This window comes from Aplysia californica, unplaced genomic scaffold, assembly GCF_000002075.1.
Source record: "Aplysia californica isolate F4 #8 unplaced genomic scaffold, AplCal3.0 scaffold00205, whole genome shotgun sequence".
In the NCBI taxonomy this organism is placed as follows: domain Eukaryota; kingdom Metazoa; phylum Mollusca; class Gastropoda; order Aplysiida; family Aplysiidae; genus Aplysia; species Aplysia californica.
In genome coordinates this window covers 103936-128274 of record NW_004797475.1, presented here as the reverse complement: position 1 = coordinate 128274, position 24339 = coordinate 103936, and the positions used below count along the sequence as shown (strand labels likewise).

General features: G+C 38.8%; 1 protein-coding gene across 1 annotated transcript; it reads right to left on the bottom strand.

Annotated features, from left to right (window-relative positions):
- Positions 1-401: 401 nt before the first annotated feature.
- Positions 402-24333, bottom strand: LOC101852246 (SCL-interrupting locus protein). The gene is made up of 17 exons (XM_005099177.3): positions 24198-24333; positions 21800-21895; positions 20501-20610; positions 19868-19971; positions 19180-19242; positions 16256-16503; positions 15656-15739; positions 15244-15330; positions 14595-14742; positions 13115-13224; positions 11973-12063; positions 6758-8588; positions 4909-5206; positions 3910-3970; positions 3360-3425; positions 2839-2939; positions 402-2112 (listed from the first exon to the last, which is right to left on the bottom strand). The coding sequence occupies exons 2-17, from the start codon at positions 21886-21888 to the stop codon at positions 1224-1226; spliced, it is 4380 nt and encodes a 1459-aa protein (XP_005099234.1). The 5' UTR covers positions 21889-21895; positions 24198-24333; the 3' UTR covers positions 402-1223.
- Between the last annotated feature and the right edge of the window lie 6 nt (positions 24334-24339).

Below are 24339 nucleotides of genomic sequence, written 5' to 3'. Positions count from 1 at the left end.
AGCAAGTTTTCGAATAAATTTCAGAGGAACGCTTTTTTAAAATGGTTACGCAGACAAAAAACCTCTTCCGGAGGAAAGGATGATTGTTTTCTTTGTTTAATTTGACTTTAGAATGAAAGGCGAGAGGTCATTAAAATTTTAAAAAACTAAAACTCCACACTGAACGAACTCGAACTGCTGATGAACAGCAGTCGATCTGCCCACGCAAGGAAGTGCTATTCCTATTCTTCTTCTGGAAAAACGAAAGAGAGCTTCAAAACAGACTGCAGCGCCATCTGAAGCAAAGAGCGAACTTCCTGCGGACACTTTTTTGGCTGAGTGGCCCATCTTGTTATGTACTATCTTTGGTTACATTTATATATGAAACAAAAGCGGCCAATTCACTGCAACCAACAAGCAGCCTGCCCACAATGAATGAAATTTATTTTTGCACATTGAAAATTGCGTCACACTAAGACCTTGAACTTGAGCATAAACTGAGACAGAATGTTGAAAGCACAGGAAAGGATGAAATTAAGTCAGGAAAAAATAAAAAGGATGAGCTTAAGTACACATAAATGCAGTAAGTTACTAAAAGATGAGCTAAAAAGTGCACATAAATATCTATAAGTAACCAAAAGCTGAGCTAACAGTACAAATAAATAAGTAACTAATGAATGAGCTACAAGTAAGTTAACAAAGGACAAGTACACAATCCATGAACATTTGTTGCATTGACAATATATATAAATAGATTGTAAACCGCATTGAGCTTGCAATACATTTATTATTATTATTACTAGTATTATTATTTTTGACAAGTTTAGCTATTTTTTAAAACACTTTTCATATGTACAATTAGAATCTACATAAGCAAAGGCAGAAAAGTAGTGGAATCTTGACCTAAAATGGCAACTGAAAAAAGTACATGTTCAGTTAGGAAACGATAACCAGTATTTTAACTCTGCATTAACATCTCACCGCCAGGCAAGTCTCTAGGTACACTTATCTAGAGTTTAGGATTGAGTTTGAGGCAAGATGGTTCCTACAGAACAAAAGCCAAAGACTCCAGTTCGCACAATAAAGCAGAAGCTTGAGCAAACAGGAGGTAGAATGAAGACACACAAAAAAACCAACAGGTATGGCGCAAAGATTCGGTCGTTTTACAGTAAATATATATATTATAAGTTACAAGGTGCAAAATGACTATCATATTGTAATGTTCTACATATCATAACTAACTATTATAACAACTTTGGCAGCTGTTTTAACTTTTCAATATCCAACAAATTTTCTTCTTCTTGATCTTCAGTCGATGTTGTGGTTACCGAGTCGGTATTTACCACAGGAAAATCTTTTACACAGGTTTTTGTCTTTGTGACTCTCCCCTTTCCATTCTTTAAAGCATTTTCTTTGTTACACTCATTAGGATTGTAATGCTTGGGAGCTGGCAAAACAGGAGAGGCTCCAAGGTCTTTATGTTGTACAGAAGCTTTTAATGAATCTGGAAGCCATTTTTCGTTTGCAAGGGGGGAACCTTCTCCATCAGTGGAAGGAGAACCGAGAGGACGATTCCCCCTGGTTCTTAGAATCTCTTTACAAACAGGGCTCTTTACAGGAGATGAATGCAGTGATAACCTTGAGCTAGCATCCACATCTCCGTCATTGGAACTCTGCCATCCAGAGGCACTAACATCTGTGTCCCGACATGCACTGGCAGCCATACTAAAATCAGTTTTTAGCCTCAAGGTGTGGTCAAAGAAAGAAGGTTCCTTGCTTCCGATAAAGGTATCATTTTCTCCTCCGAGGAGCCCATGTTTTTCCATGTACTTCCGAGTACCCATAGTCATGTCATTGGGGGATATACCCAATACAGACACATCGGGGGCAGACGCGGATGACTTGCTGTGTCCGATGACTCTTTGTAAGATTTTCTCTGTATAGTCACTCTGCTGTGAGTTTTTTGGACAGCCTTGTCGCAGTTTGGCCATCTGAGTGAGCTGCTCATCATTGAGGTACTTCATAGCCATAGCGTTGATCTCCATGGACTGACCAGTGTCAGAGCTACAACCCAGCAGCATGGAGATGTAGTTCACTTGAGGCACAAAGGTGGAGTCATTGTTGCCTGAAGCTCTGTGAATTGCAGGAAAGATTAACAGATAATGGCAGTGGCAGGAAAGATAACAAAATATTGTGTCCTAAAATGAAAAGAATGCTGAAAGAAAGCAAAAATAAACCTATTGGACATAAGATGATGTGGAAACGTCACTTTAGACACATGAAATCATGAGCAGGCTCTCAAGACACTTTTCTGATTCCTTTTTTTTTTAGCTTAAAGTAACTTCTGTTTTGTCTTTGCATGATTTATGAAATAAATACTTTTTAGACCAATCGTCCTTTCAAGGAAATACTTACTACAATAATAACGGTAAGCATAATCTGATATCATCAGTCAAGCCTCTGTGACAGTTCACAAATGTTGGCTACCTAAACATGACATGCAGAAACAGCCAAGCAGATTTTTTGTTGCCAAAAGGATGGTCACAGTTGTGCTGTAGACACCCTTTGTGACAGACAGCTGGTGACTTTCTTTCTACTGTTCTTGAAACTCAAATCCTCATGCAACATTTCCTCCCTGTTGCAAGCAATCCAGCTAGGTCAAAATTTTGAGAATTTTTGAATTTTACTCTCTCCCAAAGACGCATTTTTGAACATCACCAAAACTATTTTTTTTATTCCAGATGTAAAAAGTACCCAAACAGACCTTTGTGCAATGCTTGAGATATTCAGATTACCATTTTTTTAAAAACTAATAAAAAGGGTCATGTTATATCCTGAAATCAAGAAAGACACACTTACTTGCACGGGGAAGACTGCACTGTGGTGTCTGACAGAGGAACATTCTCCGAGGCCTCTGCATCCTGACTGCCATCACCGGTGAGAAACATCTGTATGTTGTTCTGAGGAAACAACATACACAATTCAAAACCAAAAGAGACAGGAATTCTCATCTCCACTCTGCCGTCTTTAATACTGATACTCAAAACAGCCTGATATCAATATAATATTGCATAGGAAAAAAATATTTGCAAACTGACGCCTGAACAAGATTCTTGTCTACCACAAAAACAAAACAAGCCAAGAGAGAATATCTGTTGAATGAAATGCAAAGTAAACTAGCAAATAAATTTTTGGTTATATTCAAAACCAAAACACCAAGGGAGCATGAAAGTCCTTAATCTCATTGTTTGTATGATTTTAAGTGCTGATCTATTCAAATATAACAGCAGTTTGAAAATGATTGGACAAATGAAAGACACAATCTCCCCCAAGCCCAAAAATTTAAAAAAATTAAACACAGTGTAAAGAAGGTCCCTTACCATCAATTGACTGTAATACTGCTTAGGATCTGTGGCATCTTCAGCCAATGTGGAGTACGAATCATCCTGAATTGCAGAATAAAGGGCAAAGCTACAGTTAGCCATGTCATTTATAGTCAAATGTACACAGAGAGTGGATCATCAACACAGAAAGAAATGGAGAAAGAATTAAACAATCAATTGATTTAAGAGAGGAAAACGACACAATAACGTTGATCAGATGATAAGAAGGAAATTAGAAAATAGGGTCGAACCTGCTCTATCGGCCACCTGTCTAAAATGATCATTAGTACAAAGGACCACTTCCCACCCTAATTTTAAAAAATATTATGACACTGTCCAAGGCATCAACCTGTCTAAGACAACCGCTTTTCCCCTCAACAATGGGTGGCACTCTTGAACAATTTCGACCGTAGATGGATAGAAAAGTATTGGCTTCTACCAGCAACATCTTTCTCCTCCCAGCAAGCAACAGGAATTTAAAACAGTCAAACAAAGCGCATACAGTGCTAGTTCTTTTAATACTTTTATCTTAACTTTAAAAACAAACCTGTCCATTGTTGTAGTAATCACTGACACTTGTTGGGCTGCGGTCAAACTGAGACTGAGATCTGAGGGAATAAATATAAAAAGGTTTGTGGGTAATGTGCAAAGAACAATGAAAGAATAAGATTTAAAATCAAAGTAGCAATTTAGGGAATAGTAAGATATGTACTTAAGATTGATTCACCACGTTTACCGAGGACACTATAAATAAACTGTGAAAGTATTTCAAGTAAGACCTAAGGGAGAAGTCCACAAGAAGGAATGGTACAAATTCTTCAGACTAACAACATAAAATCAGCATGAGTAGACTGTGCCTAAAAACTTTGGCCATGCGAGTCCATTACCTTCCTAAAGAAGAAATATAAAACATAAAAAACAGTTGCACCAGGAAGCCTCAACCACCAAGAGAAACAGTGCTCTTACAAACATTAGAAGCGCAGAGGAACAACAGGAAAAAAGTCAAATGAAATATGTAAAAAAAGGTTTTCTTTTTATGATAAGAGGTAAAAAAGTACCTAATTAAGTCTTAGTGATGACATCAAACCTAAGGAATTCGTTCATCTATTTCACAACATGGAACATTCAGTATTTGCTTTTCATTTTATCCAGTTGAAACAAGACAGCATTCATTCCTGATGAAAGATTTTTTTTTCTTAAATATATACAGTATATATTTTCTTTTGAGATACCCAGTAAGCCATTATTCACTGATATGCACAGACACTTACTTATATATGCAAGAGATATAGATTTTTGCAAGACAATAGCCAAAAAAAACCCCCCTCCACTTCCCCAGTCCATTTCGCTTACTGGCCCCAAGATCACCTTTTCCTTCGTAAATCTGAACACGACAAGTTTATTCTGCAATAATCTTTGCTAGGCTTAACGGACGAAACCTGAAAAGTAATCAGATCCTCTAAGGTACATAAAAATACACCCTCCAAAATTTCCTAAAAGAAAGAGCATGACAATATAAAGGAATAATATTGTGAGAAATACTTACTTGCTGTCCATAGTGGAAGAATAGTCTGGCATATCCACGACTAGATCAGATACCACAGTGTTCATAGTGTGGTCGTACACGGGAATACTTTCCGCAGCACTGACCAGATCTCTGTGGTCAGTCTCTTCTTCCCCTGAAGATGAAGTGTGAGATGATGGCGTTCGAGCTGAATGAACTTCTAGGTTGGAGACAACATTTTCAGAATTGTTGGACCTGACATCTTCATATCTCGTGCTGTTCACAGGAACAGATCCGTGATTCCTAATCTCAGCAGGGGTGTTTCCATTGCTTTTGGGACCTTGGTGAAGAAAAAAAAATGGACGAATGCATTTGAAACACCAGGCTATGGTTGCATTTTCACAATGCATGGATAAAATTCTTGTACACACAAGTCCAGCTAGTTTTAACACAAGATATATCCATCCATGTTTTTTCTTTTCCTTTATTTTTTTGGTAAGTGTTTTACCGCGCTCACAACGGCATAAAAGGTCATATGAGCAGGCGGGACAAATTAAACATTTTCCGTTGGGAGAAAATTTTGAGTTTTGTTCGGGTGGCGGCTGAAGCCTACTCTTATTGATTTTAGACTACCAAGGGATCTTTAATGTGCGCAACTTGCATACATGACCTCCGAAATTTTTCGGCCTTGTCCGAGAAGGCTAGGTGCAAATCTTTCCTACCAGAAGATCAGGGGGTGTGGCTGAAAGACAGCAGTAAGGAGTAGAAGTAGAAAGACTGTAGAAAGAGTCAGGAGCCCAGAGGAGGGGGTAAATGAGGTGAGGGGGCAGGGGCAGAAAGTGGAGACGAAAGCAGACAACAGAATATATTGCTAGAGAGCAGGAAGCGGTGAACAGAAAGGAGACAATTTTAGAGAAGAACATTTTTCAGTTGCTGCCCGGATTCAAACCCGGGACCTTTGAATGAGAGGCGTACACCTTAATCTCTAGGCCAAGAGAGCCCCCATCCATGTTTTTAAAAAATCTAAGTTCTACAATACGCAAATTATGTTTATATTATATATAAGAGCAAAAAGAAATGGCTTTTAAAAAGACATATTTATATAAGCTATTTTTTCATGCCTCTCTACCACTACCAAGTGATGAAACTTTAGGAAAGGGCAAAACCACATTCTCCAAAAAGTAGAATAGAGAGAATTGCCAAACTTCCAGAAGAAAGAAGGGGAATAGAATTATTTACAGTTCTTTTAGATATGCTAGAACTTGCATCACATCTGCCATCAGCTCAGTTCTTTAGATTTTTAACAAAAGTGAAGTCAATTCAAAATCACAGAGTAGACTTCTTTCTGACATGATAGTCCTTTAAGATTAGTTATAACATTCTCAACCCTGAGGAATATATATGCATCTAAAAAGGAATGTGAACTTGGAGATTCTGCACCTTGATTGCCCCAGATTGCGTTGCAAGGGAAACAAAACTCATTTAACCTAATTTACGTGAACAAACTGGTTTCATATTGTCTATTTCAGACAATCATAACATATTCTCAATCCTGATATATATATATCTAAAAATGAATGAGTTGTGGTGAGCTTGCTTTCTGCCATGACCCACATGAGCACATAACCAAACGACAACTCACCCCGAGAGCACATTTTGGACAAGGAACAGTGTGTTTACTTATTGAATTCACTGACAGTGCAAGAAGCAAGACTAATTAAATTAAATAGTGCAGTTTCATGTGGAGTAAATGTCTGTCTTGTGAATGTGCCTATATCAAGCTACATGGAGATCCTACATCTTGATTACCTAACAATACATAGAAAGAGGCCCATTCAATTGACAAAGGCACAATACTCTCATTGTCAACCATAAACGATATTAAACTCACCAGAGAACTCCTCTGGTTGAGAAGATGGATCCATCAGCACAGGAGACGCTACAAAGTCTGGATGAACAGTGGTAAACTTTTGAGGGCTTGTCTGAACATCTCTGCACTCCCGAAGTGTACTGCCATCTTGCTGGGTCTGTCCCGTGGAATCCATAAAAGACGTATTTATTCCAACAGAGCATCGCTTAGAGTTGTGCTGAGACCCTACAGAAGCGTCAGCTGAGAGTTGCGTTGAAGTGGTGATGTTGTCAGGATGGCTTCTTGCCGTGCTCTGAGAGGCAGACAACTGCTGGGACTGATTGTGCATGAGAAGAGAGATTTGCTGCTGCAAGAGTTTGAGCTGCTCATTCTGCTGAATTAACAACATGCGGATTTCCGGGGGGACCTGGTCCCATTTCACGCTGTTCATGGAAGTTTCTAGAGACGCTGTTGAGGCTTGAAGACCAGATGGGGTGGGACAAAGGGCTGAAGCACTAGCACCAATAGATGAAGCAGGTGCTGATGCTATAGACAACATAGGAAGAGCTTGTCCATGAGGTGACGGGTTCATCCTGTCGGGAGTAATGCTTAGTCCACTATCATCATCACTTATCCTACTAGTGCTGCTACCACTACTATGGCTACCATTATGAGTTGTAGCACTTGCTTGCAAGTTCCTATTACCTGATACACTTCCCTGACTAAGCTTAGAGTTAGAGGAAGAAGATGACGAAGATGACGTTTCTTCTACTACAGTTTTCAAAAATGTCATTGGGGGGTTTGAATCCTTGTTCATTGAAACAGGAATGCCAGTGTTCCCACTATACTGTCCATGAGAACGACCAGTAGCAGGAACCAGGTTGCTAGGTAACGAGCTGACTGCCAGCACAGGTTGGTGTGGCAGAGACATTTGTTGCTGGACTGGTGCGGGGGTGAATATCCCATTAGAAGTCTGCCCATGCCCTGATTGCTGTACTACTGCATGCCCATTTCTACCACCACCTTGTGCGTCTACTGGTGTTCTCGGCATCTGGAGCATGGCTCCAGTCTGAAATTGCCCTGATGGAGTTTTCAAAATTCCTCCTGGTTGGGGATTCCACTGCACGGACTGAGAAGGTTGGACTACTGCCTGGCTGCCAGGTATCCTCACTCCGGGTTGCATTGTGGGGCCAGCCTGAAGGGGCGCGGACTGCACCGGGACACCGGGTCGTTGAGCTGATGACATGAAGGAAGGCTGTGGGTGAGAGGGAGGACGGGTGTATGTAGGATATGCTCCTTGGTGGGGAGCCATATGCACACCCAATCCCACCCCTTGGTAGGGCTGAGCAGAAGGTGTTGCACTGAACTGTGGAGCACTTGCAACCAATGGGGTCATTGACTGGGAGGGCACAGGTGGTTGATGGGCAACAGCTGGCATCTGTTGGTTGGGAAACATACCATTTTGTCTAGCTCCAGGCTGCTGGACGTACCCAGGATGGCCTTGGTATTGTAGACTTCGGGAAGACTGATGTCTCTGACTGACTATGTTTTGTACGGGAGAGGGTCCTTCTGTTTTTCTATGGTACACAATTCCATGATTGAGAGTTGTAGGGGGGCCATAAGAAACAACACTGGCAGCTGGCGTCATGGACTGCTGAAATTGAGCATAAGAGCTAGAGCTAGGCACTGGGGTGTACATTTGTTGAAGATGTTGGGTGACACTTCTATTGTCATATGGCAGATGTGGAGTTGAGCTTGAGCTAAATGGGAGATGAGGTCTTGCAGGCAAGGACGCAGGAGGAAATTGAGGGACTTCTGATGGCTCTGTCCACAGAATCGACACATCGGGCACCATTGGCGTGAAACATGGTACCTGGCAGGGGAATTTTAAAAAGCGGTATTCATAAACATAATTGCAAAGCTCTTCAGAACACATCATCACTGATAATTCTGCAAACCTGAGATAACCAAGGACACACACAAAAAAATATTTTAAACACAGTAGTTACACCTTGAGTGAAAACCAATGTATTCATGAATTTCACTGTAAAGTTATACAGAATACATTAATGGGAGTGCTTATTTAGGCCACATATGGCCTAAATAAGGTAAGGGAGGGGGGTTTAGCTTATTTAGGCCACCTGTGGCCTAAATAAGGTACGGGAGGGGGGTTTAGCTTATTTAGGCCACACATGCTTAAACTACCATTTTCACTGATTTTCAGGCAACTGAGTTCGTTCCACTTTCATAATGGTGCACCATTCTCATTTAGTACAGTTTTGTTTCAGTGTACAACTTATAAATCATAATCATAATGAATATTGTAAGAACAAAGCACTATACACAAAATTTTGCTCAATCCCAATGGTTTGAATGAGGGCCAGATTTTTCCTTCAAGGAGGGGCAAAAACTAGGCTACTGTTTTGGCACACTTTGGTCTAGTGAAAAGGTCAAATCCTCCGAATGGACTTCCTGGTCAAATCTGGGGTATAAAAAGTGTGTACACAACGTGGCTGAGTCAAGGTTACACTATCTTTGCTAGAGTGGCACTCTCTCGTACTGTCTCGTAGTGGTACATGTGGTAGTAGTAGTAGTAGCAAAGATCGTGTAGAGAATCTTTGGTAGTACATTCTATCTAGTAGGCAGTTTAGTGAACGTGCACGCGGCAGGGCGAATCGGCCTCGATAAGCCCCGTAGACTTTTGCGATTGGCCACGAAGCCTTTGTTTTAATGGGTCTAAATAACTCAGTGTTAATAATCGCACTGCCACATCCGACAGGCCTACATCTTTTTAAAAGGAAAAGAAAGATCATCAAAATGGTTGAATTCGAGCGAAAATCGATTTTGTAGAACTGGAACTACATTTGTATTAAAATTTGCTTCTGAAAACAAGGCAATTTTTATAACTCGATGAAATAAGAACTACTGGCTGTGTTATTCTGTATAGATTATGAAACTTCAGGATGTATTATTATTTTCCAACATCTTTTGACGCCTGAGCTGTAGAGGTTGAAGTTTTCACAACACTAGTAGATCTAGTAATAGGGCTTATTTACTTATTCACTTATTGTACTACGGTGACCGCAGGGTCCACCTATTCTCAAACCTAACTAGTATTTCGTTAGGTAGACCCTGGGGTCAACCTTAAACCTACCTATTTCACTACGTTGACTCCAGGGTCCACCAATCCTTAAAATCAAACCTAGATATACATGTACTTATTTCACTACGTTGACCCCAGGGTCCACCAATCCTTAATTAAACCTAGATCTACTGTTTCACTACGTTGACCCCGGGATCCACCAATCCTTAATCAAACCTGCATCTACTTATAATTTCACTACGCTGACCACGGGCTCCGCCAGTCCTACTAAAAATAAGGTGAGATCTACTTATTTCACTATGTTGACCCCGGGGTCCACTGATCCTTAGTTAAACCTAGATCTACATATTTCACTACGCTGACTCCGGGGTTCACATCCTAAAACCTAGCATTTTGTTAGGTAGACCTCGGGGTCCACCTATCCTTTTGGCTAGATAGACCCCGTGGTCCGCCTATCCACTTCCTTGATAATAACTGAAAACAATACATGCCAGTTGTCATGAATAGTGAAGAAAAATGTGAAGGAGAAAAAGATAATGAGGAAGACTATAATTTGTCCAAAAAATTGCAAGCGCAAGTGAAGAACATAAGATAATTTTGTTATTTACTGGTCATCTTTTCACGGTTTATAAAATGTTCCAGCTACTACTAGATCTATGTCTCTGAAGAGCATTTTGCTTGACTTTATTAGCTTTTTTCATATACTTGAAAGCATAGAATATATAGTTTCACACAAATGTATGCACAATACTTTGAAAAAGAAAGATAAGGTCATTTTTTTTAAAAACGGAATCCGTTTTACGTTGAGAAAAGCGCTAAAAACAAGTTTAAAATTTTTAAGAATGCCCATAATATTAGGAATCCAAAATTACTACCTTGATCTAGTTGGCTTACTCTTTAATAACCATGATCCAGTTGAGAAAAAAAAAAGAGAATGATATAGGATTTGTCTAAATATGACCATTAGCAATTTAAAGATATTGCCCATTTTGTCCAATTATCTTTGCAGGTAAAATCACCCTGTACTGTACCTCAATGAGCACAAAAAGAATATTTCAGTGACTTTGTATAAAGATGTTTTGTAGTTGAGTTCTATGTAAAATTCCCAACAAAATAATGTACATTTGGACAGTACAACTGAGATAGACACTCATGCACACAATAACATTCACACATACATATACAAACACACTATTACATTTACTCTCTCTCTAGATCTCTCTCTCTCTCACCACAACCATACACAAAACAAACACATACACACACACACACAACTCTTACCCTTGGTCCACTTTTCATTTAGTATCATCCTCTATTTTGAAATAATCCCCCCCCACTAAATAAAAAGATCAGTAGAATCTCGACCTTCCGAATCCATGGTTAGTTCAAGAAATCTACCATATGATGTGGCCTAAATAAGGTGAGGGAGGGGGATTTAGCTTATTTGGGCCATATGTGGCCTAAATAAGGTAAGGGAAGGGGGTTTAGCTTATTTAGGTCACAGTGGCCTAAATAAGGTAAGGGAGGGGGGTTTAGCTTATTTAGGCCACATGTGGCCTAAATAAGGTCACCCTACATTAATATCTTGTGCATTTCTGCTAGTTAATGATCTCCAAGTATGGCAGAGCAACTTTGAATGGAATAAAGGTTTACGACCTGTCTTTCACCTCTATAATTAGTAATAAGGTCCTGTAAGTGTCACATACAAGTACAGGGAACTCCGTCAGTGGTGTAAACATGAGGCTCTTTGCAAATATACACAAAAGACTTGAGTTTGATTCCAGCATATAAAAATTGTTCTTATTGAGTTTCTGGGTCTTTCTATTTGGATGCTGTATCCCATTTAGTGTCGGTTAGCTCTGACAGGCAGGGTCAAAGCAACTCATATCCTACATTATCTAATTTGCGATGAAGGAGATGTAAAACACATAATCATGAACAACGAACAACAGTATCAAAAGATACAGGATTAATGTGTTAAGATTTTTTGATCAGTTAAACACAAACTAACATTTCCGAATACGACCTCAAAGTCTTCAAACAAGATGCTTATTAAGAGCACGTTTCTCTTCTCTTTTAATTCTTATAGCAAATAAGCCTTTCTGCATATAAACTATGTTACTAGAAAACAAATTCTTAACATCACGTCCATACCTTCTCCATGTGAGGGGTGGGAGCAGCACGGGGTTCTATGTCGTCAGGTACACTGCCGCCACCACCACTCTCCCTCCGTACTTGCATTGATCTGTTGAAACATTCACAAAAATTATTGAAGCAATCTTTTTCAATGGGCACAAAATACAATAAAAATATAGTACTTCTTTAACATTTCAATTATCCTTTTTAGTAGAGGTTTTACGGCGTTCGCAACTGCATAAGGTCATATGAGCGCCAGAAGATTTAGAGGTGTCACAAGAGAGCAACAAACATAAAAAAGAAGAAGGGGAGATAAGGACGATATATATCTGATAGGAAAGAAGAAGCAAACCACACCAGAGCACCCGTCAACCACTCACTTCAATTATCCTGATGTCAAGATTGAGTGTAATACCATACCCTACACAGACACGACATTTCAAAGGAACAGGGCTTGAGTCATAGTTTTTAACGAAAAAGTTGAAAAGAAACAAAAAACAACAACAAACAAACAAAAAACCAACTAAACAAACAAAAAACAGACAGGACATACGAAAAACAAAAGTATATGCATATTTACCCACATGAGGGGCATGAATTCATTTGAGGAGCAGTGAGTTTACATACAATCTAATCATAAGTCGGACTTTGTCTCATTTGTGTCGTTATCAACATTTGAGGCAGTTTTTTTTTCAGATGGGAGAACTTAAAGTTTAACATAACACGGTTTAAAAAATTGCATTTAAAAATATTTTTTTAAGTAGAGGTTTTACAGCGCTTGCAACTGCATAAGGTCATATGAGCGCCAAGGGGTGGATGTCAACAGAGAAGTCCTTACAGGGAATCAGACTCACTCTGCTCGTCTCTCTAGCTTCAGTAGCACAAAGTCTGCTTCGACTATCAAGGCCATCCGGAAATAGCGGGCCAAAAGAGTGTGACAAACACACAAAAGAAGTAGAGGAAAATGACGATAGTAAGAATTAGGAATGAAAAAGCAGCACTTCCTTGTTGTAGTTCAGGCACAGTTATGAGCATGACATTGTTAGATCAGCTCATTTACAATTCTACTGTGCACTAGAACAAGCAATGTCCCCCCTTTGGGAATGGCCTAAAGACACAGGGGGGTAAAAATTACATTTAAGTTGTAACATGATACTCACTGCAATAGGCCATGCTTTACTCTTGCTGCATCAAACATTTCTATTTTGGCACCACTATTCACTGTTTCCAGTTCAACTTCAGCAAAGTTATCACTTCGGCTTGATAAAGACTGTGAAAAGACATAAAAAGTTCCACTCAATTTTACGAAAATAAAATAACTCACAAGTTTTGACATACTCTCAAACAAACAAACCCTGAAACCATCTCACAGACAATTCAAAGCTCACAGAATGGTAGGAGTCAAGCAAAGAGGCGCACACAAGTTTCAACAAATATAAAAAGAAAACATCCTTCAGAAGCAAGTCGACCCTTCCATTCCTCTCTAACCACCAATCCCTCAATTTTGAAAACTTTAAGTTTTTTACAGGACAAACCTATCCTTACAAGACATTTTCAAACAAGGTCTTCTAGAATATAGTCCTCTCCAAAAGAGAAATTTGATGAATTCATTATTATAACAACTGCAGTCTACCATCTGAAGTTCAACTGTTAAGGTTTGGAACAAAGGTTATATATTGCCTTCCTCATTCTCCGCTACCACCCTAAGCATACAGATGACATGCTATCATAAACGTTGAAGTGTGTTTCAGTGCTATAAGGCTAAAGGCAGAACCCGCGAATTCAAAGCTCATATGAATCAGTGATCAAAACGAGCAAAGGTCAAAAAGGAGGAAAATACATCGACAGAAGCATCAAACCCGCGAAACAAAATCACGAGAGACCCTATCACACCCATAAAAATTATTAACATCAATTTCAGTTTCAAAAGAAATCTTGTAATTAACAATTAATATACCTTTGAAGAAAGAGAAAACAGCTTAATGGTTTAAAAGATCATTGCAGCAGTTGCAGAGCACTTTACCTGGAATGTCCACTTAAACTATAGAATCACCTACACAAATAATAACCTTGTCACCTTTCTCTGATTTTAAGGTCAAACTTTCCTCTAACCACACAAACCTAAATTTGTTTTTGATTTTCAAATCAATTTCTTTTATTCTGAGAACATCCAATTTTGTCAGTTCCTTCATGATGAACGCTTTCGTAAGGGTTCATGCAAGTGAAATGGTGCAAATTAAGCTAAAATAGGCCCCAAACTAACATTGCAGTCTTTAGCAGTTTCACGATGACAGAAGCACCATGAAATTTAAGTATCGCATACACAGGCGGATTACGTGGGCCAATCGCTAGGCATCATATTGTCGATAGGCGGAGGATAATTTACGCGAACCACGGTAAGGGGGAACTGGGAGGGGAAAAGAGAAGACTGAAAATCCCCGATTTCCGGGGATCCGCGGAAGGTTATGATCACTGATGAAAAAAGCAGAGCCAAGTGTGTGGTGAAACTCCCCAAGCGACCCAAGCTTGAGAATAAGGCCCCTCTGGGGATTCGAATCAGTATCATCCCCACCATAGTCTAGAACATACATAGATGGTATTGACTCAAAACAAAGCAGAACTGTAAATAAGTTAGACTACCTTTGTCATGTTTCCTACATCATGGCCAGTACACAGCTGAAACTGGAAGTTCGAATTTCCTGATGCACTGCAGCACTGGAAGAACTCGGGTCTTGAATGCATCGGTGTGTATAGAACTAGAAGAAATTCTGATGGCGGCATGCAAACCCTGAATGAGGAAATTCACACAAATAAATATAATTTAATGATCTCTTCCCAACATATTGAATGTACAGAACAGACAATGAACTCAAAATCAAACTATTTTAATTTTATAAACAATTAAAGCGAGGATCTACACAAGAGTTCTGAAAAAGGTACAAAGATCTTTTTTTTAAAATTCGATGAATGTGATTTAAAGACATTTTGGTTTTAATTATACAGTATCCCTTTGCAAGATGTAAAAAAAAGGTTATGCAAGTAAAACATTTTCTTGACCTTACTGTTTTTAACAAGATTTTTTGGCTGAAACAGAATATAATATAGAAGACATTTGTTCCATTTGGACTGCAGAACTCATATTTAACTTCACAAGCACACCAAGCTGACATGTCACTAAGCAAAATAAAGATGTTTAAACAACACAGAAAATCCAAAACCAACAGCAACTGACAAAAATAAAAATATTATCCGACCTTCAGAACAGAGTCAATTACTAAATCCAACTTACCTATCCTCCAGATGAGTACTGTGAATGTATCTCAAGCACGCTGCCCAGACAAAAGGGTGTTGCACATACTCCGTCCCAGAAACCCAGCTGGAAAGGATATATATATATTTTTTTTTTTTGCTAGTTAATCCTGCACAACTCATCAATATCCATCAAATTTAAAAACAAGCTGCAGATCACCATTCAGCCTACAATAGGGTTTACTCAGAATTTTCTTTGCAATTACACTTAAAGATTAACTACTAAATATTAACTTTAATAAAAGTTTGAATGTTGAAGGAAATATAGATTTTTGACCATTCAATCATAAGAAGAAACACTTGACAAACTGCCTTCATAGGGAACTGAAATAATCACCCAAGGACAAGCCCAGCAACCCATGCTAAGTAGATAAAAATACATCAACACTTACATGCCTACAATAGGAAGAGTTGCAGTCTTTGGATCAGACTCCAAAACAAGCAGCAACTTTCTTGTGTGATCCATGGTCAGAAACCTGATGAGAGAAAAACAATTTTTTAAATATTGATATAATGCTATGATAAAGGATTTTTTTTTTTATAATAGATTTTGAAGCACAAAAACAGACATACCATTTTCATCATGGTTGTGAGCACCATAACATTTTTACCAAATCAAACTAAATTAATTTTAATCACATTAGTAAACTGGGAAAAATCCCCCAAAAAGGAGACCTACATTTTTCTACACAAAACAATATCTACAATAATAGGGAACATTTTGGTAAACTGTCCCACTTCGAAAAATTAACTATCTGAACACCATAGTCCACAGTATGATTATTGTCAGAGAAGCGACAGGTGTTGCTGGAAAGATGAATTGATCATTCAGATATTTGCTGCATGCAAAGTCCTCATCCTGTTGCCACTGTCTCCCATATGAAAAAAACCACAAGTTTATAACAAGTATAGACTTTCTTTTCTAAGTGAGGAAAAAACAGGACAGAAACAAAGTCAAAAACTAACAAATCAAGAAGAAGCAATGAACAAACCCAGTCTTAGGTGTGCCCTGCATGTGACTCAAACTCATTGGGCCTGCTAAATTCTTCGACAGTGCAGTCAAGACAATTGGCACAGGATTGATTGGAGTAGCTTTGAACACAGTTTCCACTGTAACCATATCGAAATCGAGATGTGCCACGTAAGTGACAGCATTGCTGTAGAAAGAACCCCAGCCACGAAGCAGCATGAAGCTACTGAGGTCAATGCTTGACTTGCTGCAGCAACGCTCCTGCAACCGCTGGAAAACAAAAAGAAAAAAGAAAAAGAGAAATGTAAAACAAAAGAAATTTCCACCAGTAGTCTCAGAGGCTCTTTTTAAGAAAAGATACCCAAGTATAATACCCTACACAACTCTCTTGTACAGTCTGAAATACAAAAATTGTAGCAAAAAGAATTGAAAGATGAAAAACTACATCTCTTTCAAATATTTACTGAAACACAAAAAGAAAGCTCTGAAATAATAATAGATAGCATTTGTATAGCACAATTCCCAACTCATCAGCAAGCTCTATGCGCTTCACAATCTATATTATTACCCCTGCCCACCTGAGAGCATTCTGATACAATCTCAACTTCCTGGGAAGCATACAGTGCAAGCAGCCATTTATAAGTGCTAAAACACTAACATACTGACAAGATCTTTGGTTTTTTTTGTTTTTGTAAAGTGTTTTACGGCGCTCGCAACTGCATAGGTCATATGAGCGCGCGGGACACACCTAATATTTTCAGTTGGTAGGAAATTTTGAATTTTGCCCGGGTGGCGGCCGAAGCCTACTCTTATCGATTTTAGACCACCAAGGGATCTTTAACGTGCGCAACTTGCACACGGGCCCTCCGAGATTTTTCGCCCTTGTCCGAGATGGCTAGGTGTAGATCTTTCCTACCAGAAGATCAAGGGTGTTGCAGAAAGACAGCAGTAAGGAGGAGCCAGAAAGAGTCAGGAGCCCAGAGGAGGGGGCAAAGGAGGTGAGGGGGGTGGGGGCAAAAAGTGGAATTGAAAGCAGACAACAGAACATTGCTAGAAAGCTGGAAAGGAGGTGAAAGGAGACAATTTTAGAGAAGAAAATGTTTCGGTCGCTACCCGGATTCGAACCCGGGACCTTTGAATGAGAGGCCAACACCTTAACCTCTAGGCCACGAGAGCCCCTGACAAGATCTTTCGCTGTCTACGGCCTGGCACCCATTCCTACCTGGGAGAAGTGAGGAAAATTTGTATAAAGTGCTTTTCCCAAGGACACAATGTTGGGCCCGCGGCTCGAACCCCCGAACCCGCAACCTCACGATTACGAGTCAGGTAGCCTAACCACTAGGCCACCGACGCCACTTAATTTTATTTTTTTAAAAGTATTTAGAGAGATACAACAAAACCAGAGGAAAAATTCTGCTAACAAAAAAAGATACGTTAGTAGATATAAAACTACTAATCACAGTGCGAAAAGGCTTAACTATATATATAACCTGATGCTATATAACAGTGAAAAATTCTTTCTGAACTGAAAGCTCAGGAAAACTTTTATTACCTTAAACTCACTTGAGCCTGAGCTATTTTTCACCTAACAACCATTGAAGCCTGACAATTTTAGGGTACATTGAACAGTGAACCCTAAAAAAGATTGTGAAAGCTATCATAATTTTTTTTTAATGCAACAAAAGAAAGAAAGAAATGCTCTCACAGAAAAAGAAAACTGCAACTAATTTGTCAGAATGGTTTTTATTTTACCATTTTAAAATGGCAATTTATTTGGCGCCCAATTTGTAATCAAATCATCTAACAAAAGATAACTGTGCAGCATGGAATAAGTTGCACCCGGTGTTCATATTACTTCTTCTATGTGTTATAGAACATTTCATGAGTAGCCCAGAAACCACATACAAGGAGTTAATTCTATGTCGAGCTTGGTGTGGAAGCATGAAATCGAGTCACTTCAGGAGTACATGAAGCATTTAACAAAAGGTGTGACAGTATCCTGTTGCTGTCCACACTAAGATACTACTGTCCTTTTCTCGCCTTGTGTATTGTTGCACCTGCAACTAACAGATTTACTGCTACTATTCCCACAATCAGAACTACTAGATTTGACTATTACTTTGACTTAATTTGGAAGAAGAAAAAAGCTGTTCTGATTCCTATTTTCACTTTCACCCAACTCCGACTTCAATTGTTCATTACCTGAACTACAGCCCTATCCATAGATCTAGCAGCTTCTAGTAAATTTTGTGGGGCGTTGCGGGAGCTTCAGCCTTCTAATTCACTATCAGACCTTTTAAACACTTCAAACATGTTTCATTTATATCTTTGAGAGGCTATCTCCACTCTAAAAACGACCGCGGCTTTGTTTCTCAGAGCGCAGGGGTGTCTGACTTAGTTCGTTACAGTTAAAAATTTATCACGTTTAACTTCACCAAAGTTTTTACGGAACTAAACAAGTGGTCAACTATTGGCTTGCAACTGAAAAAACAAGGGAGAAATCGATTGCTAAAGCACATCCCGTAAATACACGAGGTTCGGCAGCGTGTCTCATAAATAAACGGGAATAGGCTGAAGTAACTTAAAATCTCTTGCAAGTGCACTATTTTATTACCAGAGGTAGCAGGAGCAGTGTTGTCATCAATTACTAGAACATTTTTATTTGCACAAACATGCAAAGAAGCCAAAAGGAAAGTGGTTTGCAGAGGACCCCCCCCCCCCCCCCCCCCCCCAATGCAGGCAAGTGTTCTTGACCATCCCAATTGTGAAACCAGCATTAAATGAGAATGTTCTCGACGAAACAGTTTATAATCAATACCGACATGTCCCAGTCAGTTTCTTTGGTTGTCAAATCTGGATCCACCATTTTGTTTAGAAAGCACAGACAGCAAAATACAATTGCTGCATTAACACTCACAATCTGTACAGGTAAACGTATACACTTACATTTAAAGCAGTGCTGTAGTCTTCCACAGAGCCACATCTTTCCTTCGCTTTGTTGTTAGTGACCTGAATCAGCATGAAATGAAAAGAGTACGTCATTAATAATTCAACAAATTGTGACAAAAGAAATTCAATAATAAATCTTGATAGGATTTCAAGTTAAATAAATAGATACTCAAGCATCTACTTAATTGTCTTCATGAATCTCAATCTCTTTGCCTTTGTGACAAATCAGAAAAATAGACTACGGATATGGGTAAGGAAAAGAAAAGGAAAGGGCTTCACAGATTGTGTATCTTATTTCTTTCAAGTTACGAGCCAATGTTGAACAACAAAAACATGTCATTTTGTTATTTCCTTTCATTCAGATCACCTTGCTTTTCAAGTCCATTTAAAAGGCAGGAATTAAAATTGGATGCTTTATTTACTTCAGATAGAACTGAGAAAAGCATTGTGAAGAACCTTCAATGAAAAGCACTCAAACATCATGCTATTACGAAAGACGTAAGGTGTCTCAAAGAAATACCAAAGACCCGCAAGCAGATCAGATGCACTATACTGAAACAAAACATTCTCCCTGACCAGCACAGACCCATCCACAGGAACAGGGATACCAAAAAAAAATATGTCAAGGAAAACATCCAGAGGGATTAGGATACCTAAACAAAATGTCATCCTGGTCAGTACTCACATCAAGAGGGATGAGCACATCACCAGGAGCAAGGCCAGCACCATCTGGAGGAATCTGCTTTCGAGTGTCCAAACGGTCTACTTGGAACTGGACACCCTCACCATCTGCGAACACAAAGGCACTTTTTAATGATACAAAAAAGTAGTAAATGCCATTGCCACAGTGCATGTGAACTTTAAAGAGGTTTTGTGACTTTGTGTCTCATCTTCAAGCTGGTTCCAGTGTAAGGCTCATTGAAAGTAGGTCCGACATCAGTTAGGAAAACAAAAGCAAAACACTACTTTTCAAATCCAAATGGTCAAAAGGAGGTTCAGTGAATATTATGATTACAATATTATATAAACCAAGATGAAGTTAAGTTCATATATAACTTATCACACTGCACCATTTATAGAATCATATTAAATTTTGTTAAATAATCATGTAATTGCAATCATAAACAATGAAAGACTAGTTAGGGCTAAAAGTAAGTCTTTCTCTCAAGTTGAATTGTAGAATCATCATTATCTAAAGGAATTATAAACAGTTCGCAAGAACCATTAAAACGGTTGAAGAAAGAAAACCCACTAACTGAGGACAACAGAAGCATTGAAATATTTCAAAGCAATTTGACATTATAATAAATTTGATTACCTTCTTCAACGACCAAGGAGCCAACAAGAATGTAAGTTGTCTGTCCATAATTCTCACACTGATGCTGAATCAGTTTCAGCACTTTCTCTGGTACACAAACCTTTGGTTTCCTGAAAAATAATTTAATTTTAAATTATATTTTTATGTTGAAATAGAATGAGCTCTATTGCTCATAAAAGCACCAGGATAGTTTTCAACACTTATTCACAATAGGTGCCGGTGCTTACTGTTATAAGGCGCCAAAGAAGTTCATCAGTATTTATTTTTTTGGGGAGGGGGGCAGAAACGATGCTCAAAACATAGTACATATGTGAGGCATCATGTTGAAATCAGGTGCTCGTCAAAATAGCGAAATCGGAGAAACAGGCATTTTTCCGCCAGTTAGACAATTTTTATTGAATGTGTATTTAGCTCAACCCTTTTTATGTCCATATAAAAATATATTTCCATGTGAATTTTATTGAAAAACGTTGAGTAAATGATCAAAATAGGTCATTTTTCAGTTTTCAAGGGTTCTTTAGCTATACCATTGGAGTTAGGTAGTTACAAAACTTTGGAGACCATTTTCCCGCTAATTTCACCACTGAAACTAGGCGACCTCACTTCCTGCAATCGCAAATATTTTAATTTTCTATTCAAGATAGCCGTTTATTTATTTAATTGGAAGCAAGGCAAATAAATCAGCTTTCAGATGATACCAATAACTCCACATGCCCAAAACTTGACGAGCACCAGATTCCACCCTGTTGCAACACATATATTTTTTAAACCACAGATTGTGTGTCATATTTTAAAAAACACAAGTGGATTTGATTTTTAAAAAAATAAGATTAACAAAAAAATAAAAAGGCACCTGGGAGTCTGCAACAATCAAATTGTATGATTGCAAACTTTAAAATATTTTTTCCCCCCTTTTGCTTAGCAAGGTAAAATGGCAAACAAACAGTTTATAAGTCATGAATGCAGTTCTTTTTTTTTTCCCAGAGGAATCAATTCAAATTTTGTCACCATAAAAAAAATAGAAAAAGGGTTTTCAAGACTTTAAAATCAAATATGGGTTTTAAGAAGGCTCATCAACAAGTCCCAATTGCACTCAGACACTTAAAATCAAATTTCAAAACCACACCTGTGGGGAACAATTACAATACTATACTTTAGCTTTAGATCTGGCTACTGGCACATTTATTTTAGAAAATAATTTAAAGTTTGAAGGTTCCCCCCCCCCCCCAACCCCCCCCACAGAGCACAACACCTAATATAATAACAAGATTCATTAATTTATTTATTTCCGTACTTCACCTGTAATAACTCAAATGAATGAAAGTTGAACGTCCAGTGCTGTTTTTATCCCACAAACTGCAAGTTGTTTTAGGAAATTCTGACTCCATCCTGCAACTGCTTCGAAGCAAAGAATAAGTACAACATTAACATATATATTATATCAACTAGATCTAGGAACAAACTGACAAAATGTATTATATTGACATTTGACACTGATTCCTTTCATTCACCACTTTCAGTTGTGACATTTGCCTTTTTTTTACCTGATGTGTTGATTTCTCTCCACTCCTCTTCTAAATATTTCGTAGGCATACAACTCTTAGATCTACTCAGTCTAAATTATGCAATCAAAATTTCACAGTATTGATCTCTATGTCAATTCCTATAATATAATACACATTACAAAGCAATGTGTTACGGTCCCTCACTTTACTTTTTACTTATTAACCCTATCCGTACGCCCTAGGGTCATTTTGTTCGGGCCCGGGGTTGTATTCTTTACATTTTAGAATATTTCTAGTACGAAGATCTCTTTGAAACTTTCAGTATTTCTCAAAAAATCATTTTGACAGACTTTTATGCAAAGTGTACGGATCGGATTCACGAGTAAATTTCCTCTTGCAAAGTGGTGACACAGAGTTACCCACGTCGTGTGGATATGATAGTAAAACACGACGTACGGATAGGGATAAACAAAACGAAGTGGCTATATGCCGTACGGCCCTCCCGTAGCATAGCATTGAGGCTATGTGTACGGCCCTCCACTTCACTATTATAATAAGCTTTGTAGGCAGCACATACAGGCGCTGACCTTTTTTCAATGGAAAATTTAAGCATTCCTTATACTTGTATTATGGAAAATGACGTAGTAAATTGCAGGTCAAAGTTATAAATAGGGACCAATGACTTTGCAAGTTATCTTGATCTCGTAGAGCATCTCTTGGCCAAAGATCGTACACATAACAAAATAGTTCACTCAGCCAGAAAGGTGTCCCCGAAAGTCCGCACATTGGTTCAGATGACGCTGCAGTCTGTTTTGAAGCTCTCTTTCGTTTCACCAGAAGAAGAATAGGTATAGCACAGTTTGTTCGTTTCACCTTTTTTATAATAATATATTTTCACACAAGTAGGGTAACTCTGATCGCAAAGTCCGTTTAATTGGCTCAATTAGAGGAGTTCAAACTATCTTGTTTACATGATCTTTGTCTTTGCCAAACTGATCGATAAAGTGACGCAGTCCAGCTGAGCGATTATCAAGGCGTACTTCTACTTCTATATGTAAATCTAAGGGCCGTACGTAGGGAGAGCCGTATGCATAGCCACGAGGCTATGCGTACAGGAGGAAAGTGGCTATTCTCACCCGCCCGGAAGTTCTCGCAAGATCAACTCCTCCCCTCTTCTCTCTCTCTCTGTCTCTTTCTGAATACTGTCTATCGGTGTGGACGATCAAATTGACCAAAACAAAGTTTTAAAATGATGTTAAAACACAAAAGTAAATTAATTTGGTTGTCTACAAAGATGCTACGGCTATTTAACTTTTCGAATCGAGCCGAACTACACGGGTCGCCATTTTGTTTTGCCCGGAAATTCTCGCGCTACTCCTCTCTCTCTTTCTCTCTCTCTCCACTGCCCACAGACAAAATTGTACGCTTTTAGTAGGCTACAGAACAGTTGTAATGGAACGTTTGTTCACGGCACAGAATTCTACAATTTTTCTGTTATCACAGTGTAGAATTCTGTGGTTTAGGGTGAACGCAAAATTTGGTGAACGCGCACCGGGTGAGAAGAGCCACAAGACTCGCCTGCGCCTGCACTATTCTCACTCCGGGTGAGAATAGAGGTGGCCTTTAAAGAAATACTGTAAGTTTCAAAGAGATGTTCGTTCTCTAGATCTAGATAGAAGTATTCCAAAATGTGAAGAATACAACCCCAGGCCCTACAAAATGACACTACGGCTACGGGTAGGCCTAGCCTAGATATCTAGATCTAGATCTAGCAAGAACAGTTCGGTCAGCCAATTGCCAGTAATTAAAACATATAGATCTATATAGCCTATAGCCTACTATAGTACATAGCCTATAGCAGCATTGCCCGTGAGCTGTCTGAAAGATCCCCATCACAAAATGAAACAGGTAAGTAGCGAATAAAGGAGTCTTAATACTTTTAATGCCAATAGATTGAGAGATCTAGATCTAGTAGTTGTCGAACTACATGCTGCCATTTTTTCAATGAAATGAATGGTGGTTGGTAAGGACGCCACAATTACATGATTTGAATTCACACCCCAAAAAATGTTTTTAAAAATCTTCTCGTTTCGACAGCCTAGTCATATCTGATCTGTGTTCATTGCACCTACTAGATCTATATGGCCCCAGTCAGTCACAATAATCGGGTTTCCATATTGACTGATATTTACACTAAATCACAGATTGTTTCCTCAGGATCCTGCGTTGGCCGAACATGTCTCAACCTAGAGGCTCGCGGGCTCCATTGTCAAAACAAGCGCCTGTCAATCATGGACTTCTGAGTCACTGCGCAGGAGCGGAAGAGCCTCAATT

Bases quoted from the DNA above. Each gene is read 5' to 3' on its own strand.
- LOC101852246 (XM_005099177.3), bottom strand. From the start codon at position 21,888: ATGGAGTCAGAATTTCCTAAAACAACTTGCAGTTTGTGGGATAAAAAC. The intron at 20,611-21,799 runs GTGAAGTACGGA...ATTATTTTTCAG, and splicing joins ATTCATTTGAGTTATTACAG to GAAACCAAAGGTTTGTGTAC. The intron at 5,207-6,757 runs GTGAGTTTAATA...TTCTTCACCAAG, and splicing joins TCAACCAGAGGAGTTCTCTG to GTCCCAAAAGCAATGGAAAC.